We start from the raw sequence: 14,136 nt of genomic DNA on the forward strand, positions 1-14,136 counted from the left end.
TCTTTGCAGACCCGAGTGAATGTTGAGTCTCAGAATTGGCCCATCTGTATTGCAGTTGTCTCATTTCTGCGACACCATTTACCCGAATTGTGATGTCAGACCTGTGCCGGTCACTGCCCAGGGAAGACCAACGATAAACAATTGAAGGACTCCTCTTGAGTTCTAACTTTGTAACACTATAACTTGATAAAAAATGGCTCGGAGAATGCCTGTGTGGCAGAGAAGTAAAATTCTGATACTGGAACCAGACCGAGTCCTCCAAAGTAAATTCTTGAAGTTTCAACCACTCCTCATCATCAGGCTAAACACCTTGATTTCATGAAGAGCTTGGTAACCTGCTGGATGTAATGACTTGTTATGTTTCGTGTTTGTTTTTTTTTAATTCCAAAGGTGTTTTGCCTTTAATGACTAAACAGTTCTACTTTTTAAAAAAAAAATTTTTTTTTAATGTTTACTTTATTTTTGACAGAGACGGAGCACGAACGGGGGAGGGGCAGAGAGAGAGGTAGACACAGAATCCGAAGCAGGCTCCAGGTTCTGAGCTGTCAGCACAGAGTCTGACGCGGGCTCGAACTCACAGACCGCGAGATCATGACCTGAGCTGAAGTCGGACGCTCAATCAACTGAGCCACCCAGGTGCCCCATAAACAGCTCCTACTTTTGAGTGTGAGCCAATTCAAAACTTAAACCATGTGTACAGCAGATAAAAACTTTTTTTTTTTTTTTTTTTTAGGAAATGTCTTTTTCAAAACTTTATTCCTCCTACTTTTGGGGGAATGGTCTTTCTCCTTCCTCCACGTGTTCTAGAAAAAGTAGATCAGAATAATCCTGAAGTTTGCAGTTTTAGCTGTTTTTTCTAGAACACTTCAGGATTCAAAATAGCTGGGTCACTAAAGAGGAATATCTTCCCTACAGAGTTCTCTGGACTCTTAAATTCCACTTAATTTAGATGTAATTCATCTGGGAGAGGAATAGTTGTAGGCTCTAAGGTGTCTGCATACAACTTAGGCTGGAAGCTGAACCCTTTCTCACCTAAAAACTCTGTTCTAGAATGAGAAGGAATTGAAAAAGAACAGCCTCTGAGGACTCTTAATTGAAGATTTTATTACTAAGTGCCTAGCTTTACTGCTGTTTGAGAATTCATTGAAAGCTAGAGCTAATGGTTCTTCCTAAGGAGGTGGTCCTATTCTTAAATTTTTTGAAGTCATAAAACTGGGCACCACAATCATTCCTTCAAAGTTCCTTCAGTTCAGAGTGAATTGTGAGAGCATAAATACCTGTATCCAGCAGCCTCCAAGAGTCTAGAACACAAGAGAAACCAAAGTTTAAAAGAAATGAAAACAAGATTTTAAAAGTCTGAGCTGGTTAAATGTGTTCGGTAGTAAGTCTCTCTAAATAGCTTTCATGAGGAAAACATGGCTAAGATCCTGTTAACTTGAATAGTTCTAACAAGTTTGGTTATCTGGTTTCTTTCTTTTTTTTTTTTTACTTTTTTTTGAAGGAGAGAGAGACAGAGCATGAGTGGGGGAGGAGCAGAGAGAGAGGGAGACACAGAATCTGAAGCAGGCTCCGGACTCTCAGCTGACAGCACAGAGCCTGATGCAGGGCTTGAACTCACGAACTGTGAGATCGTGACCTGAGCTGAAGTCAGATGCCTAACCAACTGAGCCACCCAGGCGCCCCTGGTTTCTTAACTCTTAGCAGAGTAGAAACCATTTAGGGGCATAGCCTATTCTTAGTTCTAACAATGTAGAAGTAGGCTGGACAGAACACTTAGGGAAAGCAAAAGGCTTAGACTCTGAGTCTAGGGCCACTAGTACAAGAGCAAAGCGAGGTCTGCAGTCCCTGGGGCTTTGTAAAACAGCCATGGCAGGCGATATTAATAGGTACCCTGAGCCCTGAAGAACAGGTCAAATCATGGTGTAAATGCACTCTGCTTTATTTGTTTTTAATTTTTTTTTTTTTTAGTGCTTATTTATTTTTGAGAGACAGCATGAGCGGGAGAAGGCAGAGAGAGAGAGACCCAGAATATGAAGCAGGCTCCAGGCTCTGAGCTGTCAGCCCAAAGCCCGATGCAGGGCTTGAACTCACAGACTGCGAGATCATGACCTGAGCCAAAGTCGGACGCTCACCCGACTGAGCCACCCAGGTGCCCCAAATGCACTCTGCTTTAAAAACACCTCACAAATAGGTAACTTACAGGAGAAACTTAGCTTAACTGGTCATTAATTGAAAAAATGAGAGGCACCTGGGTGGCTCGTTGGGTTGAGCATCGACTTCAGCTCAGGTCATGTTCTCACGTGGGTTTGAACCCCACATTGGGCTCTCTCCTATCAGTGCTGAATCCTTTTCAGATCCTCTGTCCCCTTCTCTGTGCTGCTCTCTTGCTCACGTGTGTATGTGAGTGCATGTGCACTCAAAAAAAAAATTAAAAAAAATTGTGATAGGTGATAAGTACCTTAAATATGTCAGCTTGATAGCCACCTGGCTGGCTCATTTGGTAGAGCACTCAACTCAACTCTTGATCTTGGGGTCATGGATTCGGGCCCCACCTTGGTTAAGGGCCTACTTAAACCTTTTTAGCTTGAAACCTGCAAGTATATTCATTTGCAAGTTTTTTGGTGTAGAATTAAGGTTTTGGGGATTTTGGGGGGAGGGTTGGGGGTCCTGTGAACAGAGTGCTACAGTCCATGTTGGTGTACTCTACTTGGATATGTGACCTCAGTTTCTTAAAAGGAGAAATGTTGACAATTTGAGCACAGACTCTTAGGTTCAGTTTTCCTTTGGGTCTTGTATGAGAATGGTTTTGTTTTTTGTTTTTTGTTAAAAGAACCCACCACGGAGCTGTCCTTGAGCTATCTGGAAAATGTACTTAGATAGGTCTTTACACATGAATTGGTGAGATTTTGTAGGTAGCAAGACCAAAAGTAGTTCACATGTTTTCCTCTTAAAATAGAAATTGGGGGCACCTGGGTGGCTCAGTCAGCTAAGCATCTGGCTGTTAATTTCGACTCAGGTCGTGATCTCACGGTTGGTGAGATTGAGCCTGCCTGGAGTTGGGCTTTATGCTGACAGTGAAGCCTGCTTGGGATTCTCCCTCCCTCTCTGCCCCTCCCTCACGTGTGTGCACTTTCTGTCTCTCTCTTCCCCTTTCTCTTTCAAAATAAACATTTTTTAAAAAGTAGAAATTCGACTCTGGTCGAGTAAAGGAGTGTTTTGCTTCAGCATAAGTTCTCTGCAGATTTTAATAGTTTGATGTAGGTCAATGTCAATATGATGGCTGGGTCCTCATGGTAGTAATTCTATGTAATGTATATACAGAATTGATCATTTGACATGGTCTTGAGAATTTTGTTAAGCATAATGGTAAGTAGCTTTAGGGGAGTAGGAATTGCTAAAGTCCTGTGGGCTCCATGCTTGGGTGAAGGATAAATTTGTAAACTCCAATTTAACCTCAAAAATTTGAATAGTCAGAATTACTCTTGAAATTCATTAAATTATCTTAACCTCAAGCACCCACCAGTTTAAAAGATTCAGGGTCAAGAATGAACATTTTGATTTTTGAAGTTTGGCCCCCACTCTTTTCCTCAGGCTTCCAAGGACAAGGTCTGGGTTGAAAGGAGAAGGTGAGTAGGATTTTTGCTGTCACTTTATTTGCCAAAGTCCTGTAGCAAAATCTGGTAATGTGTGTCTGAACACCTGCAAAACAGCTGATGTTAGTTATGTGGTTCAGCATCTAAGTGTCAAGTGTGCTGTGCGTGTTGCAGAAACTCATACTGACAGGGAATTTGAGAGCAAGTTTGTCAGTGGCCTAGAGAATGGAAAAACAGTATTTGTCTTTTATTTCCAGAACTATGTCTCAGGAAGGCGATTATGGAAAATGGACAATATCCAGTAGTGATGAAAGTGAAGACGAAAAGCCAAAACTAGACAAGCCCTCTACTTTTTCCCTCCCTCATGCTGGGCAGGGAGCAGCAAATGAGCCAAGATACACCTGTTCCGAGGCTAGGAAAGCTGCCCATAGAAGGAAAAGATCACCCGTGAAATTCAGCAACACAGATTCAGTTTCAGAAGTTTCACCTCCCAAAAGGCAAAGGAGTGGTTCCCAGGAAGACCTAGGTTGGTGTCTCTCTAGCAGTGATGATGAGCTGCAACCAGAAACCCGGCAGAAGCAGGCTAAGAACATTGTGGTCAAAGAGGAGAGAGGCATCTCTTCTAGAGACAGTGCTGCCCAAAGACCTGGAAATCCCACCCCTCCTGCACGCCACAGGCTCGAGGAGGAGGAAGAGGAGTATGAAACTTCAGGGGAAGGCCAAGACATTTGGGACATGTTGGATAAAGGGAACCCCTTCCGATTTTACCTCACTAGAGTCTCGGGCATTGAGCCAAAGGATAACTCTGGAGCCCTCCACATCAAGGGTAAGTGGATGCTGGGTGTCCAGGAGCTGTCAAACTGCACTTAAGAAGGTCCCCCATGGCAAAACAAGGAGGGTAACCCAGAATGGTCTCCAAGAACCCTCGTTAGCAGTCTTAGCTACTTTCAGGGGAAAAAAGCATTTTGACAAGCAAATGCATTAGTTTGACTGTAAGCTGTTTCCTTGGGTCAGGAAATCAGGGTGTTGCTCAATCCAGTTGGAATATGTAGACAATTCTAAACATTGTGTGAACTTGTAAAGATGAAACTTACTACTTTAATGCAATAGCAAATGCTTGACAGCAGTTCTTTGGTCCATGGGTGAGCAGTGGTAGAATCTCCTAAAACTTAATGCAAATTCGGGCTTCACCCAGGTTCATTGAGTCCCACTCTGGGAGCAGGACCTGCGATGTGTTTTTAAGAAGCTTTTCAGGGGATTCTAATACCCAGTCAGGTCTGAGAACCACTGCTTGGAAGCCAGGTCTTGGTTCCTGGTGAATAATTAAAAAGAACACCAGCATGCAAATAGATTGCAGTTCTGAATCCAAAGATAGTTTTTGCTTGGTTTGCTTATTTCCCAGGGTGTCTCTATGTGATGTTGTGATGTGTATGTATTTGGTCTTCGTTCCTGGTTGTACTTGGTTTTTGTCCCAGGCTCCTCCAACAGGTCTAAAGTAATAAAGGTCAAGGAAGGGTCTTCAGTTACTCGTAACAAGCCCCTTTCAGTCACTCCTGGGTCAATGAGGTGACTTTTGGAAAGCCCTAAGAATAGAGGACTGATTGCCAAGGGGAACCAACTGTGTCATTAAAGTTGGAACTTTGAGTCCTGCCTCTTATCTCCAAGGAAGTGGGGAGAGGCTGGCGGGCGTTAATCACTAATGGCCAATGATTTCATCGGTCGTACCTGTCTAATGAAGCCACCATCTTAAAAAAAACCTGTGAAGAGGTTTGGAGAGCTTCCAGGTTGGTGAACACATGGAGGTGGATGGGACACACCCCTTGCCCCATACTTTGCTCTATGCATCTTTCATCTGGCTGTTCCTGAGTTGTATCCTTTTATACTAACCTAGTAGTCTAGTAAGTAACACGCTTTCCTGAGTTCTCTGAGGCATTCTAGCAAATTCTGAAAGTCGAGGAGGGGTGAAATATGGGATGCCATCAAGAAATTGCAGTACATTCCTTGTGTATACCTCTTTCGTAAAGATAGCTTCCTTAAGGGTACTGCTGAAATCTTTGTACCCCACCATGTTGCTGACAACGTGACAGATAGGAAGGACTCACTAAGCATGGGTCAAATAAATGAGTCATGGGTCAAATAACCCTCAGGCAGTTTGATGGTTAAGAGTACAAGTGCTGAAGCCAGATAGCAGCCTGGCTTCAGATTCTGACTGGCCCTTCCTAGCTCTGTGGCCATGGACAGCCTTCTAAGCGGAGATGACCCTTCCACAAAAGGGGAATGACCAACTCCACCTCCACAAAATCCACTGTCAACACCATGGACATAAGAACAGTACTTGGCACCTAATAGGTCCTGTACAAATGCGGCAGTTGGTGGTAATGACCGTGTAATTCCTCTCCTGGTACAGTTTATGAGAAGTGACCTTTTTGATCTTACTTGAAGTCTATTTGGAAAGATTGAGGTGGGACCCCTTAGAGATGAGCTGGAATGCTAGAAATGAGAGCTTGGAGTTGTAGATGAGGAAGTAGGTGCTCTCAGGCTGCGGAAGACGGTCTTGCTAGTCGTGGGTTGGGAGGTTTCTCAGAGAGGGACTTGAATATTGAAGGAGATAAAAACTAGAATCTGGAAAGAACAACACATATCGTTATTGTTGTTATTGGCAATTTCTGGAATTGACCAGTCATTGTGTTCTGAAGTTGGAGGTTTTAGTTTTATGTTGTATTTTGTTAAAACTCAATAAATAGCTCAGAAATTTTCTCTTGAGTTTTAGGGAGCATTAAAGTCTAGTTTTGTAGTCATTGCTCAGTTCACTGTTCTCTCAGCCAAATTTTGACTGTCCATGACTAAATCAATTGTGATTTTTACCAGATTTTTATCATTTATTAGACATAAACATTTTGTCTTCTCAGATATTTTATCCCCTCTATTTGGGACACTTCTGTCTTCAGCTCAGGTGAGTTTATGGTGAAGCTTTTTCTTTGGATGAAAAGGGATAAAGAACTTTACGGGAAAATATGAGGTCCTATCTCAGTCCTGTGCAGGGTCCCCAAGATGGCATATACCAGGAGCCTGGCACCAAGAGCCACAGTTTTGGTATCCAGCCATCAGCATGGAGCAAGGATGCCTCTATCAGGAGAGCTTCTCGCTCTCCTGATACAAGGGTTACAAGGACTGGACAAGAAGTCACTTTGGAAATTCCAGCCTGAGAGACTTTTGGGGATACAGTTAATCTCCTGGGACTCTGGTCCCTGGGAGACCAGGGACCAAACTCCTGGGGAGGTTTGGGTAGGTGGGTGAAGGCCAAGTTGTTTGATTCAATTTAGAAAAGGGTTTCCTACACCTACCAAAAAGAATGGAGTAGAAGTTACAGTTACCTCGGCATGTTTGATTGTTCCTCCTTTATAGAGCTGGTCCCCTTGTGTTGATGAATTACGTTCATGATTCCAGGCTCTCAAATAGAAAACCAGTCACATCCATGAAGAAAGCAAAGCTGTCTGAATGGTTTCTGTTCAGCTTGACCTCTGAAATCCTAGTCTCCAGATGGAACATGGGGTGAATTTGTGTTCTCTTAGCTAGATTGAGGTGCTATGTCCAGGTAGAGGGCCAAGGATTACCAAGGCATGGGGAGGAGTCCCCACAGGTAAGTTCAGTGCAGAACTTGGAGTCAAGATAGAATTGTTATAAGCCTAGTGAGTGTCCAGTCCCAGAGGCCTATTCACAAAGCTAGCTCATAAGTTAGGCTTAAAGGAAATGTTCCTTTGTAAAAGGCCTCGTTTATAATTACCTAGGGGAAAAGGGATAAATCTGTAAGCCCTTTTACTTAAATTAATCTGAAGCTGTTGAAAATACGTAGTAAGACTATTTAGAAATACAAATACTGCCAAAGCATGCAGGATCCTTGCCTCAGACCCTGTTTTCTCACGCACTACTCCACTGATTCAGATCCCTTGCATCGGGTATTATTGCCTTCAAGATGTATTTTAGGTTTGGGGCGCCTGGGTGGCGCAGTCGGTTAAGCATCCGACTTCAGCCAGGTCACGATCTCGCGGTCCGGGAGTTCGAGCCCCGCGTCAGGCTCTGGGCTGATGGCTCGGAGCCTGGAGCCTGTTTCTGATTCTGTGTCTCCCTCTCTCTCTGCCCCTCCCCCATTCATGCTCTGTCTCTCTCTGTCCCAAAAATAAATAAACGTTGAAAAAAAAAAATTAAAAAAAAAAAAGATGTATTTTAGGTTTGAGTACTCCAGCATCAATGTCCAGGTTTGTAAATACTTTGAGTTTATTAGTCTAGAGTTGCCTTCAATTCAGTTGCCAAACTATTCTTATTACAGATTGCTTGGCTGAATTACCCATAACTCCATTCCTTTTCTTTCCCTGCCTAGTTTAACTACTGCTTTGATGTGGACTGGCTCGTAAAACAGTATCCACCACAGTTCAGGTGAGTACCACAATATGACTGATAAAATCGTAACTGTAATGGGACATTAAAACACAAGATTAGCATTTCTCAAGCAACTGCTGTTCATCTTAGAGTATCTTTTGAAACTATTAAGCATACAAAATCAGAGTTACGTAGGGAAAACAGCATTTGTTGAGCTCTTCTAACTAATCACATGCATTCCTAATACAAATTTTTGCATTTGTCTTGTTGTGTCCAGAAGCACAGAAGGACAAATGCCAACCTAAATAAGAGAACTTTGACATTAGTGTGAAGGAAAAGATCATTGCCACCTGCTTTCTAGACTTGGAAGCATGCCATGCTGCACTTAGCACTTAGCACAGCAGTGTTCAAAGAATCTTTGCTTTGCAAATGATGATTCCTGTAGTTGAGGAGCTAATGAAGGGAGTCTTAGAACCTTCCTTTATCCAGATTATGGAAGTGATGGATTTTTCAGTGTTGTTCATGGTTCCTTAGCCTGGTGTTAGTGCAAACAAAATAAAGATAGCATCACACAGTGACCTGCCACCTGTCTTGTTTCTGACATTCACCTAGCAGAGTCCCATAGCAGCAGGTGGAATGGAGGAATGTAGGAATTTTCCTACAGGAAAATGACTGTAAGGGTCCTCAAAGTCCTTGGTGCATTTAGGACATTAGATTCTGGAGACTTCTAGTAATAGTAGATAAAATGCTATTGAAATTTCCCAAGCGGCTTGGACCATCAAAAGCTTGTATTTGACCTGTGACACAAAGAATTAGTTTTAGCTGGATGTCACAGAAAAGCAAAAATAACTGTGGCTTAAATGAGAGGAAATAACTTCTCCAGCCTAACAAGTCTAGATGGTAGACATTCGTGGTCTGGATTGGGGGCTGCCGTGGTTCTCAGGGACTTAGCCACCCATTCTGTCTTTCTGTCCCACCATCCTGGTGCATGTCTTCAGATGCCTTCATGGTCCAGGATGGCACCCAGAGCTCCAGGTCACCGGTCTGTGTTCCAAGTGGCAGGAAGGAAAAAGGACAAAAGGGCCACATCCCAGCTCTGCTCCCTCTGAGCAGCCTCCTAGAAGTCCCACACAACACTTAAATTTCATTGAGCTGCATTTGGCCACAAGATGATGCCTTGTTTCACTGAAACGTAACCACCTCTTAATGAGTCTGCATCATGCCGTGGGCCTGGGCTTGTTCACTGTTGTATCTCCCAGGACTAGGATAGTACCTAGTACACAGGAGTTGAGTAAATAGAAGTCTAATGAGGAAATGCTCTTTGACTTGGTCCAAAGGAAGGGAAAGAGCATCATACTAGATAACAATAATTGTTTATCTTTTAATCTGTCTAAGCCTGAACCCATGAATACAGAGCAAACTGTATTATTTTGGACCAAAGATGATAATTAGGAATTTTCTGGAGTCACAACATCTCTGGGTCACAACAGAGTTTCGGGATCAGGCCACATGACCCCATTGTAAAGGTAACTGGTTAGTGAAGATTAACTCATTAGTAGTACTCTGCTGGCTCTGTCCTCAGTTAGCTCCGTACTCAGCTACCACTAAGGCCAGAAACACGTGTGGGAAGGAAACTAGCATTCCTTAACTGGCCAAGAGTCCAGCTTTAGAAAAGATGTATTCTAAATATTTCTGATCTCCTTTCAGGAAGAAACCAATCCTGCTTGTGCATGGAGATAAACGAGAAGCCAAGGCTCACTTACATGCCCAGGCCAAGCCTTATGAAAACATTTCCCTCTGCCAGGTGAGCTACTTCTGTTTGCAGTCATGCTTACTCTGTTAGAAGGACATGTAGACATGGAGTCTGTCCACCCATCTAAGGGCAAGAATCTTTTCTCCATCACCAACGGATACTTGTCTAGCCTTGGCTTAAAGCCTTCCTGGGATAACCTGTCTTGTGTGTGGGTAGCCGTGTGTTGGAAGGATATTTCTTTATGTTGACCTGGTATCTCAGTATTAGGTTCTCCAGAGGAACAGAACCCATAGGGTATGTTTGTGCAGAAAGACTTATTTTAGAAGAACTGGCTCGCATGATTGTGGGGCCTGGCAAGCCCAGATCTTGTAAGGGTAAGCCTGCAGGCTGGAGACTGAGAAAAGTAGATGCCACAGCTTAAGTCCAAAGACAGTCTGGAGACTGAATTCTCTCTGCCTTGAGGGAGTTGGTCCTTCACTTAGGCCTTCAACGGACTGGTTGAGGTCCCAAACAAAGAGTAATCTATTGCATTTGGTCTATTAACTTAAATGTTAACCTCATCTAGGGGCGCCTGGGTGGCTCAGTTAGTTGAGTGTCTGACTTTGGCTCAGGTCATGATCTCGCAGTTTGTGAGTTAGAGCCTCACTTTGGGCTCTCTGCCAACAGCCCTGAGCCTAGAACCTGCTTCGGATTCTGTCTCTCTCTCTCTCTCATGCGCTCTCTCTCTGCCTCTCCCCCACTTGCGCTCTGTCTCTCTCTCACAAAAACTTCAAAATATTAAAGCTGTTAACCTCATCTAAAATACCTTCATGGCAACATGTGACCAAATGTGTGGGTATTGTGACCTAGCCAATTTGACACAGAAAATTTAATCCTCAGCATTTCCTTTTACTTTTTATACGTGGGTCCTGACTTCCCATCTCTGGAGCCACATAAAAGAAATCTTCTTGCAGAGGTGACTGATGTTTGTATTTAAAGTTCTCCATTGTACCTTAGTTTTCTTTCAGGTTCAAGCATTCTTTAGTTGTAACAATCCCAATCTTTCCCCAACCTGCTGGTACTCCTGTTTGCATCTAGTTTGCCAGTGTCCTCGAACCTGACCAGGTTATCTGGATGCAATTCAGTGGCTGTTGTTTTCTGTGAGTGCAACTTGAAACTTTTTATTTTGATGACTTATCTGACTGGTATTAGCTGCTGCTGACAGTTGACCTGTAGTCCTCTCAAATTTTCCACCTGAATTGCATCCAAGGTCTATACTGGACAGATGAACAAATTAAGCCTGTTAAAAAACTAGCTGTGTGAGTCGTGATGGAAATGATCCAAACTTAATGAGGGGACACTAAGTGGTCTTGTAACAGGTATATCTGTTTGGTTCGCTGGGACCAAAGCAAAGCAGAAAAGGCCAAAAAGTTGGCCAGGTTCTTGATACAGTTCCTTAATTCTGTCCTAATGTTTTTCAGCCAGTACGTAAAAATATAATGTAAGTCTTGGACTTTGATCATAACTGGTTGCTTTTGATGCCATGCCTGAAAGAATATTACGTGTGGCACTTCATGCAAGAAGCAGGCAAACTGGGGAGAGAGAAGCAAGCATTTTTCATAGTAGGATTTCCTTCTTGTGGAAATAGTGGTTCTGAAGTGGCTCGTGTGATGTTGGCCTTTGCTATTCAGGAGGCTCATCAGTCCGTTTGTGAACAGCCGTGACAAGACCCTCCCATAAGCCCCTTTGTCTCCCTGCCATGGTAAAATTGCCTCAAGATTTCTGCTCTTGGAGTGCACTGACCAGAGTGAACTACATAGAACCTATTTTTTTTCCCATTTTCTTTCCAGTGTCTTTTCTCCTGTCCGTATAAAATGTAAGAGTTCCAATTCCTTTTAATGTTTCAACTACAAAATGTTACCTGTGCATATGTGGTTATTTTTAAACATTGAAAGTGAGAAATCTCAATCTGATCAATCTGGAACCTGTCTCATTTTTCCTGTGATATAACCCACCGTACTTTCTACAGTTGGAATTTTAAAACCGGCATTCCTTTACCCAACATGTTGGTGGCTCACCTTCTACATAGATAAGCCTCTGCTACGAAGTTGCGTAAAATCCCATTGTTGTGCTTATGCTTCCAAAACAAGAAGAGGTTAAACTGCAGTAGGATAGTTCTCATCAGATTAATAGTGGACAGAAAATAACAAAGGAATCCTAAAAACCAGTGATGAAATCAGTGGACATAGAAAGTGTTTTTCAAATACAAGGTACCTAATGATGAAAGTTCAGGTGTGGGGCATGTCTGGTGGCGTGTACCAGGCCGGCCACTAGAGGGCATGATGACCCAGTGTTCTTTACCTCTTGCAAAGAGCTGTTCAGAAGGTCCCACCCAGCTCTAGTCTGAAGTGTAGGATTGTGGCCCCATCATAACTTGTTAAAATACCGTTATACCTTGTCTATAAGATGAATTCTTGGCTATTTTGTTTTTTTTGGCAACATAGTGTCATTTGATGAAATGGAGGCATACCAGGCACAGAATCAACAGATACTCACATTTTGCATATGTGGGGCCTGGGCCAGAAGTTGAGGCCTTATGGTGGTCAAGGTCATATCGCCTGGGTTCTGTCCCAGTTCTCCACCTACCGTCATGGAGTCTATCACTTAATCTCTTCAAGCCTAACTTGTTCATCTTTAGGATGGATTGCTAATAGTCTTCTTTACTAGGTTGTTGAGCCAAGGATTTGGTGCATTTGCCCCATTAACTATTACCTGTTGAAATTATCATCCATGTGCTTGTACTAAAATTTTGCCAGAGAGGCAACAACTTACAGCAAAACTAAACTCAAAAGCCAAGTCTCCCGACCATTGCTCTTTCTGAGCTAATCATCAGTTTACAGAGAAGTAGTCCTCATTCTAATTTTGTAATTTTAAAGACCTATTGTTTTCCCTGTCATCTTTGGCAGACCACGCAAATGAATTCTGGTCTGTGAGCATCCCTAAACATGGAGTTGAAAAGTGTACGGAGCGGGGCCACCTGTCTGAGCAACCCCAAGACAGGCTGTGTCCTACTCACTTGTGTGTTCCAGTTGCCCATTTCTGCCTCCAGCAAACAGGTCCACACATCTGCCTTATTGGGGTGGAGGACTTGATTTTAATAGTATTTTCTTCCATTTGTAGAGTGCTTCCCCCATTCAGGCCCTCTCTTCCAGGCACTTCATGTTATTGTCATTTACTCCTAAAATTCTGAATCCCCTAACAGTATCCTTATTTTAAAGAGGAGAAGAAACACTTAAAAGATGAGGCTTAGAGATTTAAGTCTTGAAAAGTTGTGAAGATGCTATCTGTGTCCCACCTGCATTCCTCACTGTTGGGGCCTTTCTGTTTAACTCTTTCATGGCCTACATCTCGGGGCATATTTTGCTTAACTAAGGTCTTGCTATACTGGGTGTTAAAATGTTTTAAATTTAAATTTAATACCCCTATTTGTGAAGGTACCATTTTGTAATAGGAAAATTGTTACCTCTTTTCAGCACTTGCTATGTTACCAATAGAAGACAACTTTTAACATGATAATGTGTGCTGCTACCATATTAGTTCTTTTAAATATACTCTGGAAACTCTGATAACTTTAATTTCTGTATAAACCAGATATCTAATTGTAAAACCTTGCATAGGTTCTCATTTGTTTTGTTTTGCCTGTTTTTTTGTTTTTGTTTTTTGTTTTCAACTAAAGAAATCAGGCTTCTTGTTTCTGATTATTGTAATTAAAAATGTGGTATGTATCAGGGCAGGTGGGTGGCTCAGTGAAAGTGTCTGATTTGGGCTCAGGTCATGATCTCATTGGTCATGAGTTCAAGCCCTGCGTTGGGTTCTGTGCTGACAGTATGGAACCTGCTTGGGATTCCCCGCCTCCCACCCCCTCCCCCTCTCCCCCCATCTCTTGTGCATTCATGCTCTGTCTCAAAATACTTTATTAAAATGCAGTATGTATAAAATCATTCTGGTTAACTTTAATGAGCCTCACTGGATAGGATTATTCAAAGTTATATTGTCAATCCAGGGCCTTTCCACTAGAGGGCAGTAAAAACAAAGTTGTCCTGAATCTTTTCTAACTTAATTTCCAATAGATAGGGATATTGAGTTTATTAAAAGTGACTCAACTTCTTTTTTTTATCCTAGGCAAAGTTGGATATTGCATTTGGAACACACCACACGTAAGCAAATTTTTTTTGAAATGGGGAGGGTATGATTTTAGTAGAGCAAAGGATGCTTTTCTAAAAGTGCCCTTAAAGGAACTTAGGGCTGACAGTTTCGCCAGGGGGGAATAAAGCTATCAATAAGAAAGAGACTGGAACTGTTCACTGTCTCAAGACAAAGTCCTTGGATTCTGGCTCTCAACATGAAAGTCTGAATCCATGATGTGGTCTCTGC

General features: G+C 42.6%; 1 protein-coding gene across 14 annotated transcripts in view; it reads left to right on the plus strand.

Annotated features, from left to right (window-relative positions):
• The window catches only part of TDP1 (tyrosyl-DNA phosphodiesterase 1), a 90,886-nt gene that overhangs the window by 2,450 nt on the left and 74,300 nt on the right, over positions 1-14,136 (plus strand). For 11 of the 14 annotated variants that reach the window (XR_008299601.1, XR_008299602.1, XR_008299604.1 and 8 more), the window contains 5 exons: positions 3,851-4,419; positions 6,503-6,546; positions 7,972-8,027; positions 9,678-9,774; positions 13,885-13,919. Coding sequence is in view for 10 of the 14 variants with exons in the window: in XM_015074237.3 (XP_014929723.1) it covers positions 3,855-4,419; positions 6,503-6,546; positions 7,972-8,027; positions 9,678-9,774; positions 13,885-13,919 (797 nt within the window). In the remaining 4 variants the exon portion in view is untranslated. Of the gene's footprint in view, positions 1-471; positions 667-3,850; positions 4,420-6,502; positions 6,547-7,971; positions 8,028-9,677; positions 9,775-13,884; positions 13,920-14,136 lie in introns of all 14 variants that reach the window. The other 3 variants (XM_053224818.1, XM_053224821.1, XM_053224819.1) reach the window with 2 other exon arrangements.

This window comes from Acinonyx jubatus, chromosome B3 (genome assembly GCF_027475565.1).
Source record: "Acinonyx jubatus isolate Ajub_Pintada_27869175 chromosome B3, VMU_Ajub_asm_v1.0, whole genome shotgun sequence".
Taxonomy (NCBI): domain Eukaryota; kingdom Metazoa; phylum Chordata; class Mammalia; order Carnivora; family Felidae; genus Acinonyx; species Acinonyx jubatus.